The sequence below is a fragment of the Somniosus microcephalus genome, chromosome 9, assembly GCF_052327205.1.
Source record: "Somniosus microcephalus isolate GS21.2 chromosome 9, FLI_Smic_1.0, whole genome shotgun sequence".
Lineage (NCBI taxonomy): Eukaryota > Metazoa > Chordata > Chondrichthyes > Squaliformes > Somniosidae > Somniosus > Somniosus microcephalus.
In genome coordinates, this window is record NC_140995.1 from 238,603,964 (window position 1) to 238,626,406 (window position 22,443).

A 22,443-nucleotide genomic window follows, 5' to 3' on the forward strand; every position below is an offset into this window, starting at 1 on the left:
CAGGAAACAAAGGGTAATGGTCGAAGGGTGTTTTTGTGACTGGAAGGCTGTTTCTAGTGGGGTTCCGCAGGGCTCAGTACTGGGTCCTTTGCTTTTTGTGGTATATATCAATGATTTGGACTTGAATGTAGGAAGTATGATTAAGAAGTTTACAGATGATACAAAAATTGGCCATATGGTTGAGAACTAAGAAGAAAGCTGCAGACTGCAGGAAGATATCAATTGACTGGTCGGGTGGGCAGAACAGTGGTAAATGGAATTCAAGCCAGAGAAGTGTGAGGTAATGCATTTGGGGAGGGCTAACAAAGCAAAGGAATACATAATAAATGGTAGGACACTGAGACATGCAGAGGATCAGAGGACCTTGGAATGTATGTTCTCAGATCCCTGAAGGTAGCAGGACAGGTGGATAAGGTGGTTAAGAAGGCATACGGGATACTTGCTTTTATTAGCCGAGACATAGAACATAAGAGCAGGGAGGTTATGCTTGAATTATATAAAACACTAGTTAGGCCACAGCTAGATACCGTGTGCTGTTCTGGTCACCACATTACAGGGAGGATGTGATTGCGCTCAAGAGGGTGCAGAGGAGATTTACGAGGAAGTTGCCTGGGCTGGGGGGAATTTTAGCTATGAGGAAAGATTGAATAGGTTGGGGTTGTTTTCTTTGGAACAGAGGAGGCTGAGGGGAGACCAAATTGAGGTGTATAAAATTATGAGGGGCCTAGATAGAGTAGATAGGATGGACCTATTTCCCTTAGTAGAGGGGTCGATAACCAGGGGGCATAGAATGAAAGTAATTGGTAGGAGGTTTAGTGCGGATTTGAGGAGAAATTTTTTCACCCAGAGGGTGGTGGGGGTCTGGAACTCACTGCCTGAAAGGGTGGTAGAGGCAGAAACCCTCATTACATTTAAAAAGCACATGCATATGCACTTGAAATGCTGTAACCTACAGGGATACGGACCAAGTGCTGTAAAGTGGGATTAGGCTGGAAAGCTTTTTGTTGGCCAGCACGGACAAGATGGGCTGAATGGCCTCCTTCTGTGCTGTAAATTTCTATGATTCTAGTCATCAAAGAACTCAATCAACTTAGTCAAACATGATTTTTCTTTAACAACTCTGCTGATTTTCATTTATTAGCCCATACTTTTCCAAGTACCAATTAATTTTGTCACGGATTATTGTCTCTAAAAGTTTCCCCATCACCAACTTTAGGCTGACTGGCCTGTAACTGCTGGGTTTATCCAAATCCATTTTTTTGAACAGGTGTGTACCATTTGCAATCCTCCAGCCCTCTGGCACCGACCACATATCTAAAGAGCATTGGAAGATTGTGGCACGAGCCTCTCTATACTATTCACTTTAACCACTCCCTGTGGCAGTGAGTTCCACATTCTCACCACTCTTTGGGTAAAGAAGTTTCTTCTGAATTCCCTATTGGATTTCTTGGTGACTATCTTATATTGATGGGCTCTAGTTTTGCTCTTCCCCACAAGTGGAAACATTCTCTCTTTATCCACTCTATCAAAACCTTTCATAATTTTAAAGACCTCTATTAGGTCACCCCTCAGCCTTCTTTTTCAAGAGAAAAGAGACCGACACTGTTCATCCTTTCCTGATATGTATACCCTCACATTTCTGGTATCACACTCTCCAGTGCTTCTATATCCTTTTTATATATGGCAACCAGAACTGCAGGCAGTACTCTAAGTGTGGTCTAACCAAGGTTTGATACAGGTTTAGCATAACTTTCCTACTTTTCAATTCAATCCCTCTCGAAATAAACCCTAGTGCTTGGTTTGCTTTTATTATGGCCTTGCTAACCTGTGGTGCAACCTTTAGTAATTTGTGTATTTGTACTCAGGGATCCCTTTGTTCCTCTACCCCACCTAGACTCACACCCTCCAAGTGATAAGTGACCTCTCTATTCTTCCTACCAAAATGTAATACCTCACATTTATCTGTGTTGAACTTCATTTGCCAATTATTTACCCATTCTGCAAGTTTAATCTGTCCTCCTGTAACTTGACTATCCTCCCCCAATTTGGTATCATCCGCTAATTTAGAAATTGTGTTTTTGATTCCAAAGTCTAAATCGTTGATGTAAATTGTGAACAGCAGTGGTCCCAGCACTGATCCTTGTGGAACACCACTACCCACCTTCTGCCACTGTGAATAGCCACCCCTTACTCCCACTCTGCTTTCTGTCTTGAAGCCAGCTAGCAATTCATTATGCTACTTCATAATCATAATCATAATCAACGTTATTGTCATTGTTAGTGCACAGGTGCAGTACAACAAAATGTAGGCTTGCGGCTCCCGAGAGTGTACATTTAGATTAAGACATTTAAACATTCAACATACATTTGGCTTGTAATACATTAACATAAACATAACCATAATAAAGTGCATTGGCAGATGTGCAGGCTTTAGAGTTTATTTGTGGAGTTCAGTAGGATGACAGCCCTGGGAAAGAAGCTGTTCCTAAATCTGGTCGTACGGGTGCGAATGCATCTGTAGCGTCTCCCAGATGGCAGGAGGGTGAACAGACTGTGGCTGGGGTGGGTAGGGTCTTTGATGATGGACCGTGACCTCCGTAAATAGCGTTTCTGGTATATGTGCTCTATGGTCGGTAGCCGGGTGCCGGTAATGCTAGTTTTGACTACCCGCTGCAGGGCTTTCCGGTCATAGTAGCTACAGCTGCCATACCATACTGTGATACAGTTCGTCAGGATGCTCTCTATTGTGCAGCGGTAAAAGTTAGAGAGGATCAGGGGTGACAGGTTACATCCCTTCAACCTCCTTAGGAAATATAGGCGCTGCCAGGCCTTCTTCACCAGAGAGGAGGTATTGAGGGACCAGGAGAGGTCTTCCGTGATGTGGACTCCGAGGAACTTAAAGCTGTCCACCCTTTCCACCACAGCCCCATTGATGTGGATGGGGGTGTGACTTCCACCTTTAGACTTCCTGAAGTCCACAATGATTTCTTTGGTTTTCTTGATGTTAAGGGCCAGGTTGTTATCGGCACACTGCTTCACGAGATGCTGGACCTCCTCCCTGTAGGCTGACTCATCGTTGTTGGTGATCTGGCCTACTACCGTGGTATCATCCGCAAACTTGATGATGGTGTTGGAACCATGAACAGCCACACAGTCGTGGGTGAAGAGGGAGTAGAGGAGGGGGCTCAGCACACATCCTTGTGGGGCCCCCGTGTTCAGGGTCGGGGGGGGGGGAGGTGTGGTTACCTAATTTGACAGACTAATTTGTCCCCTGACTCCGCATTCTCTGACCTTATTCATTAGTCTATTACGGGGTACCTTATCGAAGGCCTTTTAAAAATCTAGATAAATTACACAATCTATATCTTTAGTCATCCAGACAGCTCTAGCTTTCTAGCTCTACCTCCAGCCCTTTCTTTCTTCCTCGTGGTGAAGTGTACCCAAAACATCTCCTCTTTGAAGGCCTCCCATTGTTCAATTACTGCTTTGCTTACCAATTTTTGATTCCAATCCACCTGGGCTAGATGCCTTTTTAACTCACTGATATTAGCCCTCGTTCAGTTAAGTATTTTTATGCTTGATTGTTCCTTGTCCTTTTCCATAACTATTCTAAACCTGATGATGTTATGATCACTGTTCCCCAAATGCTCCTCCACTGAAACTTACTGCACTTGCCCCACTTCATTCCCCAGAACTAGATCCAGCACTACTTCCTTACTCGGGCTGGAAAGTTTTCTTGTACACATTTCAGGAATTGTTCCCCCTCAGTGCCCCTTACACTGAAGATATATGAACCCATATTGGCTATACTTTATGATTTTTTTTCTATCCAGATGCTTGAAATGCCCGATGAATCTTAAACTGCTGGATAATCTCTTTTTTTAATTAATTGTACAAAGTTTAATTTAACAGGGATTTCCATAACGTTACCCACAATGGACGTCAAACTCTACTGACAGGTAACTGGGCACAGACCTGCATGATGCCTAGATGGGTCAGAGAGGAATTTCCCAGATTTTTTCCCAAATTGGCCGGGGTTTTTTACTTGTTTTTTTGCCTCTCCCAGGAGATCACATGGCTTTGGTTGGGGTGGGGTGGGGTGTATATGTTGTGGTACACAAGGTATTGCAATTGTGTGGGACAGGCTCGATGGACCAGATGGTCTTTACCTGTCCGTCATTGTTCGTATGTTCGTATGCACTGCCCGTGGTTGCAAACAAGCTGGACACTGAGGGAGTGGAATCCATTTCTATTGAAAAGATGCCAGGATGGTGATGGAGGCAAGACAATGTGGATGCAGTCTACTGCACCTTGCGCCCTGAGGAAGCCTGCAATGTGGGCCAAGCATAGCGCTCTCTTAACCTGCTTCGCTCTGTCCATGGGGAAAGAGATGTAGGTGTTCCTCCTGATGTAGAGAGCCTCGGTGACCTCCCTGATACAATGGTGGACTGCAAACTGTGGGATATCGCTGATGTCACCTTCTGTAGTCTAGAAGGAGCCTGTTACATAGAAATTAAGTGTCACTCTCACCTTGACAGCCACAGGCATTGCTGTTCATGACCTGGTTTGAGGCTCGAGTTGTGGCTGCAGCAGATGAAATAGCTTGGTGGTAGCCACCTTTATGAAGTGAAGGTGCCTGAGTCATTGTTCCTCTGTGAAGTTCAAAGAGGAGAGGTGCTCTCTTTAGACCCACTGTGGGTATGGCATCCTTCACTCTAGTCCCAACTGTTCCTGCTCTCTCCTGTCTTGTTGGCTGCTCCCTCTCATCCTCCAGCCCCAAAGAAAGCCCTACCAGGCACTGATGTCTGCAGTTAAACTGTTTTGAAATCAGCCAAAAGCAGTGCAGCACCAGCAAACACCTGTAAAATGGGTGTGGCACCAACACATTTCTAGACCTGTTTCTTTCTAATTCATCTGTGCTAAAATTAAAACAGTGACCAAGAAACATGAAGCTAGCTGATATAAATGTTTTGACTATCTAGGTTAATGGTATAAATTACCTGTGGTAGTTGTTTGGCAATATCTCCTCCAACAAAGACAGCCTCCAGATAAACCCACAGATTTTGTACTAAAAGCCACTGTTCTATTATGGTTGTGCATGTTGTCAGATTGTGCACCCAGATCTGAATACCCTTCTTATAGTAAGCATTATACCTGCAGGAGAGAATAATTCCAGAAGTCTAATAAAATACAAGTGGATTAAAGGCCTCTTAAAAATACTTCTCCAGTAGAGCGGTAAATGGAACAGCTTCTGTTGAGGAGCTAGCTTAGGCCAGGCACAAACACATTGGGCTGAATGGGCTTCTGTGCTTTAAGTCCTGAAATTGTGTGGCTATTCCACTTGAATGGTCGCAAACCTGGTTGGAACCTGGAATAATCAGGGCTTGGCCTTAGTTGCTAGTTTCCAGAATGGCTTTCTGGAGGTCTCGGTGGAGCCTCCAGCTGCCCCTAAAAAATCACTTAGGTAAGGGGCACAGAGCCGATGGGCAGGGACTCCTAATATGGGAACTTCCATGCCGCAGCCGGCCCTCAGTTTGGACCCATTATACAATGGGTGCAGGTATAACTGGTCTCACCAGTCTACCTGCTCAATTCCAGCAGAAGTGGGGTCTACCTGGAGGTTCAGGGTGGGGTCGGGACTCCCAAAGATACAGATGCCATAAAGTATTGGGGAGTGTTTGAAGGGGACCACCCAGACACCCAGACTGTTCTTCAGGGGCAGTGAGAAACCGGCACCCACGGGCTGGCCAGCAGATGTGCTCCCACACCACTGAAGGCCCACTCCTGCAGGCTTCACACTCTGGCCCCATGAATATCGGCAGAGTTCTGTGGCAGGCACAAGCCCAGCACAACTGCTGAGATCGCCCTTTTCATCCCTTGTTGCATATACTTTGGACTCAGCATAAGACAGCTATTTGGTAAAGCTTAATTATTTAAACAATTAAAACAATTTAACGTTTGCTCAACTATAAACACCCACAACTAGTTAATTTCCTTTCATCATCAATAAATGCAAGCAGTAATAGATGTTTAACATTAGATTCTTGATAACTGACATAAAGGGATAATTTTTAACTCAGAGAGTTAATTTCCTATCCGCCAATGGTGATTTTAACCGCTAGGCCTCATTAACATTCTGCCGGAACCTGCGGGAATTAAATGTAAAGTGGCTGCTGGCCTGTAGAGGACAGGGGTTCTGGGGCAACTCACGGTCAGGAAGGGGGAGTGCAGGGCAATGGAGGCCTAAACTTTCCTTGTGTGGCTTGGAGCAGCACTGTTGGCTCCACAAAGGAATGTAAGAAACTTATCTTGAATGGCCTCTTCTGCGTCCACTCCTCTGGTGACAGGGAAAGCCACAGCCAGTTTCCAACTTAGGTCAAAGTTAAAATTGCAGTCAGGGCCTGATGACGCTATTAGACCCCAAACTGCACGGGTTTGGGGAGGTGGCTTAGTTGTGATGTCATTCCTGCCCCACCACTATGGAAAGCCGGAATCAGCTAGGGTACTGGGAACAAATGGGATCGGAGGGCATGGCTTGGGAGAACTCAGGAATCGTGGGCTCGAGTCAGGTCGGGGGTACGTGGGAGTGGGAGGGGGCATGGGAGTCTGGGGAATGGGGGTCGAAGAAAAAGGGAGATTAGAGGATGGGGGTCGGTGAGAAAGGGAGAATGGGGTTGTGGAGAGAGGGAGAATGGTGAGGGGGAGAGAAGGATACTAGGGATTGGGGACAGGGATAGGAATTACGGGGAGAGAGGGAAACTGGGGGTCAAGTTCAAGGGTGTATAAGACAGGGCGACTGGAGAATTGGGTGTGGGTGAGACTGGGGATCAGCATTTTCTGCAGAGCTGGGAGCTATTCGAACATGGGCTGTTTCACCACAAATGGCTATTGAGGTAGAGACAAGAATATCATTTAAAAGAGAATGGGATAAATATTTGAAAAGGAAGAATTTAAAAGGAACTGTGGGAAATGGGGTTACAGGAGAAAGCGCCAGCACTGGCATAGTCACCGGGGGCCGAATGGCTTGTGCTGTCATTTCTATCATTCTATGAAAACTCTCATTTATTGAATCCAAGCCTAGGGAATGGTTTAGTAATGTTGGTGCTGAGCTGAGATTAGGATGATTTGCCCTGTGAGAAGTGCCCCAAACACCAAGCCAGCTGCCCTTTGTGTGAGCTTTCGGTTTGGTTCGCATAGTTCTGTGCCGGCCAGCTTTGATGTATGCAGTCCATGTACTGCTCTGACTGAGGCTCCTAGTTCAGAGTTAGCATCTTCACACAGAACAAGTACAAACCAAAGTCCAAAGAGATAGGGACTGGGGTAGTGTAGTGGGTTAATTTAGTGGACTAATAATTCAGAGACCTCCACTAATAAGCCAGAGAATGTGAACTCAAATCACCAACATGGCAGTTTGTGAATTTGAAATCAGTTCTTAAAAAATATGGAAATAAAACACTCGTATCAATAAAAGTGACCATAAAGCTGGCAGATTGTTGCAACAACCCAACTGGTTCACTAATGTCCTTTAGGGAAGGAAACCTAATCGCCCGCCCCTACAAATATTTAACTGGAGTAAATTGGGGCTCATCCATATGTTGCACAAGGAGGCTGACAACATGGAGGCAATGGAGTGGTTGAGTAAGGTGCTGGAAATGTAGAGCTGGGTTTCAGGTGGAACCTGACACCATGGCAGTAAGTTTAATTACCAGGGCGGGGCGGGTGCGGGCGGTCGGCGTGGTGGCTCAGAACCCCGTGCTTTTCATCCCGCTCCACAGAGCGACTTTCCCTTAATGGCGCGTATTAAGGCAGGCCGGCACATTATCAGGTCCTATTGAATGGTGCTGGTCTGATGACGTCATCGATGACTCATTTCCAGCTGGGATATTTAAAGCAGCCTTGGCCAAATCAGGAAAGGTGAGTGCAAAGCCACTCTCAACTTCATCTTGCTGTGCCTGTCATCACATCCCCATCATTCTGCCTTCCCAAGCCTACTCCGGCACATCATTACTCACACCAACATACCTTGCACGTCCACCCATCCCACTCTCTCTATGTACATACTCACATCCCCAACTGATAACCACCCCTCACACTCACCCTCATCATAATGCAATCATATCAACTAACAACAGACAAGGAGGTCATTTGCATTGGCACTTTTGGCATTGGCACCACACTTCCTCATAGTCACCCTCTAAAGATGTAACCGACACATTCCTTACACTCATGCCATCACTCGCACTCAAACATCTCTTTGTTCCCTCCTTGCAGGAAAAGAGAGCCCACAATAAGAGGGAGAGGGATAGAATCGGAGGTGGCTCTCCATCATTCGCCACATTGACTCCAGCAGAGGAGGCCGCCCTGGAGGTCTCAGGAGTTGCAGAGCAGTAGGCGGTGGGAGACAGAGAGAGGGGTACCTCTCAGCAACCTGGTGACAGAATTACATCTCATACAGCCACATGGCATACAGCAGTCATCCATATGGGGACTGATATCAGAAGCCAGTGAATGTTCATCATGTGTATAATGGCATCGTTACCCATTCTTGATATAACAGCTCTTTACTCTCCCACAGGTCCATCAAGAGCACCCCTCACTGTCCAGGCAGAAGAGGAAGATGACTCCTCAGAGGAGCATCCAGCCTCTGAGGGTGCACCGTCACCAGACATAAGCGCACCCAGCACCAGCACAGATACGCACACCTTGGTGCCTCCGAGACGAGATAGAGTAGTGTTGTCACCTGGTGTGTCATAAGTCACAAGTGAGATGGTGGAGGCAGGGACAGCAGTGGAGACTCCTCGCCAGAGGGCGCAGGATGCTCCCAGCTCTACTCAGCTGCATGCAGGTGCTCAGCCTCAGGGGACATCGAGAAGGAGGGCGATCTTGGAAGTGCAGGAGGAAGTTGAGGAGGATCTGACAGGTTTTGCTACCGTGATGTCTGCAAATGTGCAGAGAATGCAGGAGTCCATCTCCAACATGAGCACCACTGTGTTGCAGGTGATGGCGGCTGTACACTGTTCCATGGAAAGGATGGCCACCTGCATGGAGCAGCTAATGCACCACTCACATGAGCACAAGCTATGTAGAATCATAGGGGGAACAATTGAGTATTGCCCCGTTTGGGGCGCGATTATCAGCTGTGCGCAAAGTTTAGTGCCTGGCGCTAATATCGCTTCCGACGGCAAACTTGGCTTTTATCGCCCCTGGAGGTGATTGGAGCGCTAAATCAGGCACTTTACACCTCTCTTAAGGCGCAAAGGCCGAGGAGCGAGGCGCTAACTCAGAGCGTGGGTGCAGCGCAGGTGCTGTCAGTTAGCCATGGAACACAGACACACTGGCGCCAGACAGTTCGTAAAGGGGAGAGTCAATCTTGCTTTCCAGCCACACCCTGCTCATTGGAGCCTTGAATCTCGGCCTGGAGAGACCTGTGCCTAAATCTTGCAGCCAAGGAGTATGGAGAGGGCCAGGGAGCGAGCACAGCGCTTCAGCGAGCGGGCCTTGGAGGCTCTGGTTGGCGCGGTAAAGTGCAGAAGACCAATACTGTACCCAGAGAGTGGCAGGAGGCCTTTGCCGCGCGATTACAAAAGAGTGTGGAGGGAGGTGGCACAGAGCGTCTCCTCCAGGAGCATGGTGCCCAGGACCCATATACAATGTAGAAAAAAGTTCAACGACCTCACTCGGGTCGTCAGGGTGAGTGGCTTTTTTTCAATACCTCTCCATCCCTCCATCTCAACCTCACTCTATAGCCAGAGGGTATTAAAACCCCAATGCCCAACACTCATCCAACACCTATGGCCCTCTCATGAAACACACATGCACATTCCATACTTTGCATACAGTAAGGGCTATTCACCTATGGGAGGCACATCAGGCAAGACCATGACTGCATAAATTAAGGGCTATTCACCTATGGGAGGCACGTCAGGCAAGACCATAGCTGCATACAGTAAGGGCTATTCATCTATGGGAGGCACATCAGGCAAGGCCATGGCTGCATACAGTTAGGGCTATTCACCTATGGGAGGCACATCAGGCAAGACCATGGCTGTATATTTACTCAGATGCCGTCCTTTTTCTTGCAGGCCAAGCTATCTCATAATAGGAGACAGCAGCAACGGACGGGTGGAGGGAGGCCTCAGCTGCAATCCCTCAGCGATCTTGAGGAGCGTGTCCACAGGATTGTGGCAAGCCGGGTGATTAGTCCCATCGCCACTGGAGAGGCCGACCCCATTCTGGACAGCAATGGTAAGGTCATCACCTTTTAGTCCTCTCTCCTTCCACTTGTCCCTCAGAACACCAGCCTTTGACACTTTCAATCCAACTTACTAAATCGCTGCACTCATGCCTCCCTTACTGCCTCCCTGTCCTCACGCTAAAGCCACTCTTGTACCTCCCTGCTTTCAGATGGTGATTCACCAGCTGAGGAGACGGGCCCTCAAGCTGCCAGTGGGAGTGAAGCTGCAGGCGAGGAGGAAGAGGAAGCCGGAGCATCAGCGCCACCCTCTCCCGAGGAAGCCCATGCCCACACTGGGAACACGCCTCCCTGGAGGGGAGCAGGGGGGAAGGGTCTGATGAGGGTGAAGCTCCAGGACCCAGTGGGCTGCAGCAACGCGATGGGGGTAGGGAAGCTCGGGGGCCTTCTCCCCGGAGAGTATGCCAGCGAGTCCTACTGCACTGGACGCAGAGGAGGAGCGGCTGATCACTGAAATGAACACCCAGGCGGTGGACATGCACACTGAGCTCATGGGTGCAGTGGGAAGGGTGCCCGAATGCACTGAATCACTGGCAAGGAGCGTTGAGCAGTTCGCTGTAGCAATGGCGGATACCATGCAAATGTTTAGTGCTGCAATTCAGTCACTGGCTGCCATGACCCCATCTCTGACTGCTCTCATGCACTCAGATTGAGGCCACGCGAGCACTGACTGCTGCCATCCTCGCTGGTTCGGACACATTTCCCCAGGGCTCTCACTGTGCCGCAGCAGGCCAGCAATTTGTGCTCCAGCAGATTACTCCAGATGCTGAAGTGCTGCCCCGTGGGAGTGCCAGTGTGTCGGTCGAGCAGGGAGTTGCTGTCCTCTGTCACTTCTCCACTGCACTTGCCACTGCCTGTAGGACAGACTGCTGCCGCCCATGCAGAGTTGGTGCAGTCTGCAGCCGGGCCCTCCAGGCCCAGAGCTGGTCAAGGCCGTCCTTCAAGGGCATCTGCAGTCTCAGGTTCTGACAATCAGCAGCCTTCCACCAGCTTTGTTGCAGCCACTAGGGTCCCATTACGGAGGGAGCAGTAGGGTGGGAAGGGGGGAAGTACGCAAGGGAAGGAGATCACCCTCGAAGGGCAAAAAGTAGGAGGTGTGACAAAATGTTGGTCATTTTTTTTATTAAAGGCCGAGGTTCGTGGTCAAACTTTTGTTTAGTGTTTTGGACATTATCTCCAGGTTGTGAGAACCAGTTATGTCAATTACTGTTTTTTTGTGTTTCTTTCTATTAGTTTGTCATGAGGAAATGACACACACAGTTTGTAAAATAAATAAGTTTTTGTATTCAAAATGTACATGTTTGGTCTTTGCAATCATTGCTGCCTTGGCTGGCTTAGGGGTTGCGGGTTGGTTTCATTAATGTTGTTCTCAATGGCAGAAGCCAGTTTCTGAGCAGGGGCCTAGGAGCAGGACGTCTCTGTCGGTGGCAGTGAAGGTGACGGTGGCTCTCAACTTCTATGCCACCGGCTCCTTTCAATCCGCTACTGGGGACATTTCCAACATCTCCCAGTTCGCGGTACATTGCTGCATCCGCCAGGTGACCAATGCCCTTTTCAGAAGGAGACATCAGTTCATTTCCTTCCCCATGACCGTGGACAAGCAGCAAGAGCGTGCAATGGGCTTTGCAGCATTAGCGGGCTTCCCCATGGTGCAGGGCACCATTGACTGCACGCATGTGGCTTTGTGGGCACCTCTAGAGAATGCCGAGGATTACCGCAACCGGAAGGGCTACCATTCGCTCAACGTGCAGTTGGTGTGTGACCACAGGCAGCTCATCCTAGCTGTCAATGCCCGCTTTCCAGGCAGCAGCCACGATGCCTTCATCCTGCGCCAGACTTCTGTGGCAGACATGTTCGAGGCCCAGCCTCACCCACAAGGATGGCTTCTCGGGGACAAAGGCTATCCTTTGTGCACCTGGCTGATGACCCCGCTCCATGCGCCCAGCACCCTGCTGAAGAGGGATACAATGACAGCCATCAAGCAACCAGGAACATCATTGAGTGAACAATCGGCGTGCTGAAGCAATGGTTCCGCTGTCTGGATCGTTCCGGGGGAGCCCTACAGTACTCGCCTGAGCGAGTCTCCCATTTCGTTATCATGTGCTGCATGCTGCACAACCTGGCTATCTGCAGGACTCAGCCACTGCCAGCAGACATTGGAGGACCACCAGAGGAGGAGGAGGAGGAGGAGGACCAGCACAGGAGGGAGGCAGAAAGTGCAAGGGCCGCCTGTCGGCGGCTTATTGCAAGTCGGTTCTAGGCCCCCTCTCAGGGAATGGCTTGTGCCAATGGCAGAAGATGAATGTAGCTGCTCCACAAGCCCTCAGCCGAGCAGGGCAACCAGGGCTTCCAAAAGAAAGCATGGACAGTGCGATTTAAGAATTTTTTTATTGATACCTCTGTGCTCTTCCCACATGACAAACTAATGGAGAGAAACCCCCCCCAAAAACACAAATACACCAGTCTCGGCCTTTACAAGTGTAGGGGTTCGCAAAATCCCCTCAACCCCGAAACTACTGGAGATATTAATCAACATCGTGGAAATTGTCTCTGGGTTGGACAATGTTTTAAAATGTGCCCAGAACCGCAAAAGGCTGCGTTGAGATGGACAACACCGGAATCGAGGAACTTCGTGGAAAAATTCACACACTTTAAGACAATACATTTTATTAATAAAATTGTTCACTGGAGTTTGGTAATTGCAAAGGGGTTTAAAAAATGGCCATCAGAAAAGCATGGCCAAGGACAATGGGGCTTGGAAAAAGCAGCTCGCAGCTCGTGGATGTCTGTGAAAAGTGGGAGGGTCAAGCAGTGGCAGCCAGATTCTGTCAATCAAAAACGGGAGTTTCCCTTCCCTGCTGACAATCGATGTTTATTTACTGAGACTGCAGGATGTTGACATAAGGGATTAAACCACTTGAGACTGACCGCAGGACAAAGGGCTTCTGTTTACCTAGTAATCCAACCCATTCAAAGCCCCTTACACACAATGAGACACACCAAAACTCCGGAAAAGGAGTTTTGAAAGAGAACAGTTGGGAATGAATGGGTTTTTGAATCACCCATTACTCCCTTTTGTTAGCCCAGAAACTCCGGATGTGGGTGGGACAAACCACTCCAAGCCCGTTTGAGTCAGCCAATCATGGCCTTTCTGTTGTGTATTCAAACTTTTTGGCGCGAATTTTGCACACAGACCCTTTCAGTGCCAAACAGCAGGAGCTGGCAGGATATAAAGATAGCTCCTGAGAAGCTATCTCTCTCTCTTATTTCCTTGGACCACAGGTGAGCAGGTTTCTGACTCCTCAGCAAGGCAATCTAGTAAGGTGTTAAAGGGGGGGGTGGTAATTTAAGGGAAATTGCTAAGATTGTTTAATTAACATTGCAGCCATTTATCCCTCGTTTTGCCTCTGTCTTCCCCCATTTAAGCAATTGTACAGTGATTACTAAAATCGTGTGGTATAGTTTTCTTTAGTTTAATAAAGTTTGACTTTCTCACATCCAGACCAGTTGTCCGTTTTAATATATATATCATTATTATTAATTATAAGTCCTCCAGTCAGAACTGGAAGGGTGGGTTTAGCGATTCGAAACCGCTGTTTGGGATTGGTCAGAGTGTAGTAGCAAAAGGCTGCCTGACCAGGTGAATTACCGTAAACCAGGTAAAGGAAGGTAAATTACCGTAAACCACAGAAAAGATGCCCCCCTACACAAGTAAAACAAATACACCAGTCTCGGCCTTTATAAGTAAAACAAATATACCAGTCTCGGCCTTTAAATATGAAACAAATACAGCAGTCTCGGCCTTTATATATAAAACAAAACATCTGGCCACACCTTCTACTTTTTCCCCTGCGAGGGTGATCCATTTCGCTTCCGTGACTGGCCCCTACCCGCACTGCAGCTCCTCCTCAATGGGACCCCAGTGGCTGCAGCAAGGCTGGGGGAAGGCTGCTGAGGGTCAGATGGTGAGACGGCAGATGCGCTTGGGGGTCGGCCTGGACCAGCTCTGGGCTGGAGGGCCGGCTGCTGACTGCTCCAACTCTGCTTGGGCGGCAGCAGTCTGTCCAACAGCTGGTGGCAGCTGCAATGGAGGAGTGACAGTGTTGGCTGCAGGAATGCTGCCAACCTGACAGATCACAGGCACTCCCTGGTCGGCTGATACATTGGCATGCGCACGGGCCAGCACTGCAGCATGCGCAGCAATCTGCTGAGGCACAGACTGCTGGGCTGCTGTGGCACGGCGAGTGCCCCGGCGATGCCTGGCCAATCCAGCGAGTGTGGCCCTGGTCTGTGTCTGCATGACAGCAGCCAGTGAATGCACGGCACGACTGAGCACTTGGCTAGAAGCCGCCTGTGAAGCAGTGAAGTCCTGCTGACTCCTAGCCTGTGTTGCCGCGACGTCCTGCAGACTCCTGGCCTGTGCTGCATTGAATTGTTGCAGACTCCTGGCCTGTGCTGCCACGACGTCCTGCAGACTCCTGGCCTGTGCTGCCCCAAATTCCTGCACACTCCTTGCCAGTGACTCTATGGAGTCAGGCATCCTTGCCACTGCAGCCATGAGCTCAGTGTGCCTGTGCTCAGCCTGGGCGCCCATTTCCGCTAGGAGCCACACCTCCTCTGCGCTCACCGTAGCAGGACTGGAGGCTGCACTCACCCTCCGGGGAGAAGGCCGCTGAGCCTCCCCACCCCTCCCGCGTTGCTGCAGCCCGCTGGTCCCCGGAGCTTCACTATCCTCCGACCCTTCCCCCCTGCTCCCCTCCAGGGAAGACGTGACACCATCATGGTCATGGGCTGCCTCAGCTGAGGGTGTCCCTGATGGGCTGGCTTCCTCTTCCTCCTCCTCTATGTCTGACTCGGACACAGTGCCAGCTTGAGGGGCCGCCTCCTAACCTGGCGAGTCACCATCTGAAAGCAGGGAGGCACAAGAGTTGCTTTAGAGTGAGGACAGGGCGGCAGCGAGGGAGGCATGAGTGCTGCTGTGCACTGCATTGGTTCGATAGTGGCAAAGGATGCTGGTGTGAGGCGCAAGTGGAAAGGGAGAGGTCAAAAAGGTGATGACCTTACCATTGGTGCCCAGAACAGGGTCAGCATCTCCAGTGGCGACGGGGCCACTCAGCCGGCCTGCCATGATCCGCTCCACTCGCTGCTCAAGGTCGCTCAGCTGTTTCAGGTCAGGATGGCCTCCCCCGGTCTGTCGCTGCTGTCTTCTGTTATGCGCCAGCTTGTCCAACAAGAGAAAGGACAGCCTCTAAGTACAGTGTCAAGCCCTGATCTTGCCCGCACTGCCTCCCATGGTCGATTAGCCCTGACAGTGTCAAGCCCTGATCTTGCCCGCACTGCCTCCCATGGTTGAATAGCCCTGACAGTGTCTAAAGTCCTGAATGCGCAAGTGCTTTTCTTGACAGTCCCATAGTTGCTGGATGAGGGCTGGCCATTAGGGCTTTCAGACCTGTTTGGCCATAAAGTGAGGTGCACATGCAGGGATGAGGAGGATACTGGAAAGGGTACTCACCCTGACAACCCGAGTGAGGTCGTTGAATTTTTTCCGGCACTGGGTTGGTGTCCTGCCAACCACGCTGTTGGACGTGACCCTGTTTGCCACATCCCTCCATGCTTTCCGATATTCGGCGGGCAGCGGCCTCCTGCCACCCTCAGGGAAGAGGATATGGCGCCTGCGGTCCACTGCGCCAACCAGCAGCCACAGGTCACCCTCGCCGAAGCGCTGCGCTCTCTCCCTGGCCTTCTCCATTCTCCTGGGCGTGGAGCTGTTCCAGAAGCAGTGTTCAGGCCTTGCCTTAGGGCTGCAGTGTGCAGGGCGTGGCAGCCAAGCAATTCCACCCTCCCCCTTTAAGTGCTGACCGGCGCCTGACTGCCCTCAATGAGCAACTCGCCGCACCTGCGCTGCACCCGCCTTCGGTGTTTGCGCCCCGGATCGCTGGCTTAGCGCCTAATGATAGTCGTGTATCGCCTGCTTTAGCGATGCAACTGAATATCGGTGAAGGTGGCGCTAAGTTGCGCCGGGCGCAAAAGTTAGCGAACGCCATGCTGTAGCGCCCCAAACGTGGCTATACTGAATTTCTAGGCCATAGAATGGTTACAGCACAGAAGGATACCATTCGGCCCATCGAGCTCATGCCAGCTCTCTGCAAGAGCACTTCAGCTAGTCCCACTCCCCCACCCTTTCCCCGTAGCCCTACAATTTTTTTCCTTAAGGTACTTATCGAATTCCCTTTTGAAAACCATGATTGAATCTGCCTCCATCACCCTTTCACGCAATGCATTCCAGATCCTAACCACTCGCTGCATAAAAAAGTTGTTCCTCATGTTGCCTTTGGTTCTTCTACCAATCACCTTAAATCTGTGTCCTCTGGTTCTCGACCCTTCCACCAATGGGAACAGTTTCTCTCTATCTACTGTCTAGCCCCCTCATGACTTTGAACACCTCTATCAAATCTCCTCTCATGATGGGGTGCCTTCATGGCCACATGTGTGCAGTCGATGATGTCCTGCACCCGTGGGCAGCCTGCCAGAGCGGCAAAGGCCAATGCCCGCTCAGTAACACTGGCTTCAACAGTAGCAAAGTTGATATAATTGGTCGACTTGTTGAACATGGCATTGGTGACCTGGGTGATGCATCTGTGGGCGGCCCACTGCTAGATGCCACAAATGTGTGCTGCAGATCCATGGAAGGAGCCTGAGGTGAAGAAGTTGAGGGCACTGGTGACCTTGACAGCCACTGGTATGGCATGTCCACCAGGTCCTCTGGGCTGCAGGTCTGGTTCCAGTAAGCTGCAAATGACTACAACAACCTGACGCAATAACCTGAGCTGCTCTGTCATGTTGAGGAAGCTCATCCTCTGCCTGTAAACCCTGTGTTGGGGATACCACCTCCGGCAGAGTGCAGCCCTGCGCTGATGCCCTATGTCCTGTGGAGCATCATGTCATTGAGGAGAAGGTTGTTGGTGCTATTGTTGCTGGTGTGCTTGCTGCTGCTGGTGTTGGGGCTCATCCTGGTGCGATTCTGAGGACCAAGGTGAGACAGTATAAACAGCACCCATGCTGATATAATAGATGGCTGGTCAAGTAGAGATCAGAGGACCAATCTATCAATGGTGTGATAGGTAGTAGCAATGAGGTGAGAGTGGCTTCCCAATTTGCAGAAAAGACCTGCAAACTGTAGACACCTAAATCTGTGCTCAAAATGCAGTTAGCAAGAACCTTTCCCTTAGGCAAGTAAGCAGCTGTCGTGTGGGAGTATTTATTGTGCTTTCCATGCTCTGCACTAATGACCTCGATCAATGGCCACTGAACTTCTGCCTCAGCTTGACAGACACGGTACCTGAGCTGCATGATTCCCCTGGTCATGCAATGAAATTCAAAAGGTCTGGTTAAAAGCACTGTTAAGGGGCTGACAACAAGGTATTAATGAGATAAATTAGGTCACCCGCCTCTGCCGTTTGGGTCCATGCCACGCTGGCAAACGTACCTGAGTTAAAGGAGTGAGGAGGTGGGATAACAGTGCGTCCCATTTTTTGCGAATTTTACTCCCAACCGGCCTCCAATCCCACACGCACGGCAGCATGAAAATTCCAGACCATGTCTTCGGATGATGTCGCCAATGGGCAGAAAGGGGACAAGGATATATCATTGGGGAACTCCAGTGGTAACGGTGTGGAAAGGCTTTGGGGAGTCAGGAAATGAGACACACGCTGCAGAATACCCAGTCTCTGACCTGCTCTTGTTGTCACAGTATTTATGTGGCTGATCCAGTTAAGTTTCTGATCAATGGTGGCCCCCCAGGATGTTGATGGTGGGAATTTGGCGCCGGTAATGCCATTGAATGTCATGGGGTGGTGGTTAGACGCTTGCTTGTTTGAGATAGTCATTGCCAGGCACTTGTGTGGCGCAAATGTTACTTGCCACTTATCAGCCCAAGCCTGAATGTCGTTTGGGTCTTGCGGGCATGGACTGCTTCATTATCTGAGCAGTTGTGAATGGAACTCAACTCTGTGCAATCATCAGCGAACATCCCCACTTCTGACCTTATAATGGAGGGAAGGTCATTGATGAAGAAGCTGAAGATGGCTGGGCCAAGGGCACTGCCCTGAGGAACTCCAGTGTCAGCTGTGGCTCAGTGGGTAGCACTCTCTAGGAGGGAGGGGCTAAGAGTGAGCAGGTGTTGCTGGGTGCTTGATTACTGCAGGGAGTTGGAGTGAGTTTGTAAAAAGTTGGTGGTGGTTTTTTTTCAGGTTTTAGGGCCTTTTTGGTCCTTAAACAGCAGCCAGGTGGCTGCTGAGTAGCTCAGAGTGCTGGGCTACTTCGAGGGCAATGTTCCCAGGATGATTTTAATCAGGGGAGAAAATGTTGGGGGGAGAAAAAAAGGCCCAAAGATTTGGGCCGGGACCCCAGGAGGTTTTGAAAAGAAAACACGGTGGTGGTTCAGAACAGGAAGGAGATACGAGCTTGGGATATTATCCAAGCGGTACATGAGGATTGTGGCGAGGGAAGCTGCTTTGCTTGCCGACCAAAGCCGAATGTTGGGTTCGAGGTGACGGTCAGTGGCCGAGAGGAGGTGGAAAGACTTTTACTGAGTTTGAAGGTTGGAGATAAATACTTGGAGGTGTCTCTGCTATATTCGGAAGAGGTGGTGGTCTCATTCTTAAACCTGCCGGTTTATATTGAGGACGATGTGCTAATAAAAAAGTTGGAGTCGTGGGACATTAAAATGTCCTCGACAATAAAGAGGAGATACTATCCAGGAACACGGGTAGCAGATGGAACCCGTTATGTAAAGGTGCAGTTCCCAGAGGGGGTGAAGTCATTGCCATATAGCATGAAATTCAAGACAATGGAAGGGGTGCAGTACTTCCGGGTACTGCATGATAACCAGGTGAAGGTTTGTCATTATTGTCTTGGACACGACCATCTTGTAAGAAGCTGCCCAGACTTGTACTGTTATAACTGCAGCGAGTCTGGACACATCGCTCAGAGCTGCAAGACGGGGAGCTGTGAGGTCTGTCACAAAGGCCCCACCCGCTGTGAGTGTGCGGCAGAAGGAAGCCCCTTGAGTGACGAGGAGATGGGAGAAGAAGGTGTGAGTGGAACGGCTGGAGGAGCGGAGCAGGCAGAAGGCACAGCTGGTGAACGGAAGGAGAAAAGAGTGCAGGAAGAGGCAGAAAATTGCAGAGCAGAGAACAGGATGGAGATGGTGGGAAACACCGAGTATGGTGGAAAAGGACAAAGACAGCAGAGGGCAGAGTCAAGCCACAATATGGCTCGGCTCTCCCTAAAGATTCAGGTGTCTGTGGGGGAAAGGAGGCGGGAGCGGGATGCGTGGTAAGTGTAAGTACTCCAAAGAAAGACGGGGAGTCAGACATCTCGGAGAGCAGGAGGGGACAAGACAAGGAGGTGCAAGAGGCAGGAGCATTAAAGGGGCAGCAGGACGGGAGCGGGCAGACAAAGACAAAGCAAGATAGGTGCAGATGTGCCATTGTCCCAGAGAGAGAAGAAACGGGGTGCAAGGGTCAGTGGTGGAGATGAGGCCTAAGGGAGTGGCACTATTGGAGAAACCATGATAGCAGGAAGACTCTCTAAGGGAGATTATGTATCTGACGGGTAGCAGAGACGGGATGTTACAGAAGAGTTCGAGAGTGAGGAGTCAGAGGGGGACAGATACATGGAAGTGGGGGTTGGGGTGGCATCGTGTGGAAAGGGAAAGGTAAGTGAGGTGCAGAAGGAGGAAGAAGGGGCAGCTCCTCGGCCTAAATCTAATGTAAGGAAGAGGCTGAAACTGCAGGGAAGGTTCAAACAGGAGGTGAAAAAGAGCCGGAGGCTGCAGAAGAAAGCAACGGCTGCAGGAGAAAGCAACAGCTGTCCGAAAAGTTGGGAAGGAACATGAGAGGAGGCAAGGGCCGGAGATTAAATAATGGTGGGATTATCAGGCACACTTCCCTTATTCAGAGCCATGATTACTGATCAATTTTTAAAGTACTGTGGCGGAGACCACATAGGGACAGTAACACAATTCACTATGTATAGCCAATGTTGTTATCGCTCCACGTTATGTACGGAACTTGGTTGGGTTATCGGGGCATGGTCCCTTTAAGAGTCGTCGATTGTGTGATGACGTCATAGCCCTGCGACGAGGCCGAGTCCCTCAGTCCATGCGGAGAGTTAATAAAGCTAACATGCGTTTTTCTTTGCCGCTATGAAAGTCTCGCAGTCTGTTTATTTCCAGCGACTCCTACATTGGTGACCCCGTTTCTCTTTTGGACGTTTCCAAAGACTTTATCCGAGATGGCGACGAACGCCGTTTCTCTCAAATTACCGGAGTTTTGGGAACGGCAGGCTGCTGCTTGGTTTGCCCAGGCCGAGGCTCAGTTTGCACTCCGGGACATCACCGCGGATGACACGAAGTATTATTACGTCGTCTCTGCTCTCGGCAGCTCCACCGCAGCCAGAGTCGTGAGCCTGCTCGAGGACCCCCCGGAGCACCACAAATTTGCGAAGCTGAGAACGCACCTCCTAGAGACTTTTGGACTAACTGAACCCGAGCGCGCATGCCAGCTTCTCTCTCTACCCGGGCTTGGCGACTCCAAGCCCTCAGAACTGTTGGACCACATGTTAACCCTCCTGGGCAAGCACAAGCCATGCTTCCTCTTCAGAGAACTGTTCCTACAACAGCTGCCAGGGCAGGTACGGTCGGCTTTAGCCAACTCTCATATTAGTGATTTCCGCGCCCTGGCCAAGGAGGCCAACAAATTTTTCTCTGCCGGGCAACAGTACTGCGCGGCCATGCAGGGCCCTGCCCCCACCGCCACAGCCCAACGGCGGCAGCCCCCAAGCATGTGCTTCTACCACGCGCCCGCATCGGGAAAGGCGAAGGCCCACTCATTAGCTACCATGGTTGTCGGCCGTTCAGGTAGTCTGTTATTCATTACGGACACTGACTCTGGACGTCGTTTCCTCTGCGACACGGGTGCCCAGGTGAGCGTCCTGCCCGCGTCAACTGTAGACATACGGGGGGGAACCACGGCCCCGCCCTCGAAGCCGCCAACGGCAGTTCCATCCGTACTTCCGGGAAACGGAGCGTCGCGCTGTGTTTTGGCGGGCAGTGTTTCGCTTGGGACTTTGTTACAGCGAAAGTGTCCACCCCCTTCTCGGCGCTGACTTCCTCTGCGCCAATGGCCTTTTGGTGGACGTCAAGAACCGACGTCTCGTCAATGCTGAGACTTTCATTTCGCTCCCGTGTTCGCTCAGTGGTTCCGGCACGACGAAGTTGTCCAGCGCACTCTCGGCCTCCGACGAGTTTTCCCGCCTCCTCGCCGGGTTCCCGGACCTCACGAAGCCCACTTTCTCGTCAGCCGCCACCAAGCACGGGGTAGAACACCACATCCCGACCACCGGTCCACCTGTCTACGCCCGCGCTCGGCGCCTCGACCCGGGGAAACTCGCCATCGCTAAAGCCGAGTTCGACACGATGGAGCGCCTCGGCATCATTCGCCGGTCGAACAGTCCGTGGGCCTTGCCCCTCCACATTGCACCGAAACCAGGCGGCGGTTGGCGCCCGTGTGGCGATTACCGGCGCCTCAACGACGCTACAACCCCCGACCGCTACCCGATTCCACACATCCAGGACTTTTCCGCCCGCCTGGCTGGGAAAGTTGTTTTCTCTAAAGTGGACCTCATTTGGGGTTACCACCAGGACGTCCCGAAAACTGTGGTGATCACCCCGTTCGGGCTGTTCGAATTCCTCCGCATGCTATTGGGTCTCAAAAACGCTGCTCAGGCTTTTCAACGCCTAATGGACACCGTGTTACGGGACCTGCCATTCCTGTTCGTCTACCTGGATGACATTCTCATCGCCAGCGCCTCCAGGATGGAGCATGTGTCCCACCTCCGGACTCTCTTCGAACGCCTCAGCCAGCATGGCCTAATCGTCAATCCGGCCAAGTGCCAGTTTGGGCTGTCCTCGATCGACTTTCTTGGGCACCGCATCACGAAGGATGGGGCGGTGCCACTGCCGTCGAAAGTGGAGGCCGTGAAGGATTTTCCACGACCCCGCACCGTGAGGGCCCTGCAGGAGTTTTTGGGCATGGTGAACTTTTATCATCGCTTCGTTCCCCGGGCAGCCCAGCTTATGCGGCCCCTTTATGAGGCCCTCAAAGGCAAGCCCGCCAAGCTCGCCGTCG

At 50.7% G+C, this 22,443-nt stretch overlaps 1 protein-coding gene across 1 annotated transcript in view; it reads right to left on the minus strand.

Moving 5' to 3' along the window:
- The window catches only part of LOC147113152 (dynein axonemal heavy chain 8-like), a 1,456,516-nt gene that overhangs the window by 1,203,574 nt on the left and 230,499 nt on the right, over positions 1–22,443 (minus strand). Inside the window, exon 9 of the mRNA XM_085998053.1 lies at positions 5,001–5,154. Within this exon, the coding sequence (XP_085854179.1) occupies positions 5,001–5,154 (154 nt within the window). The remainder of the gene's footprint in view (positions 1–5,000; positions 5,155–22,443) is intronic.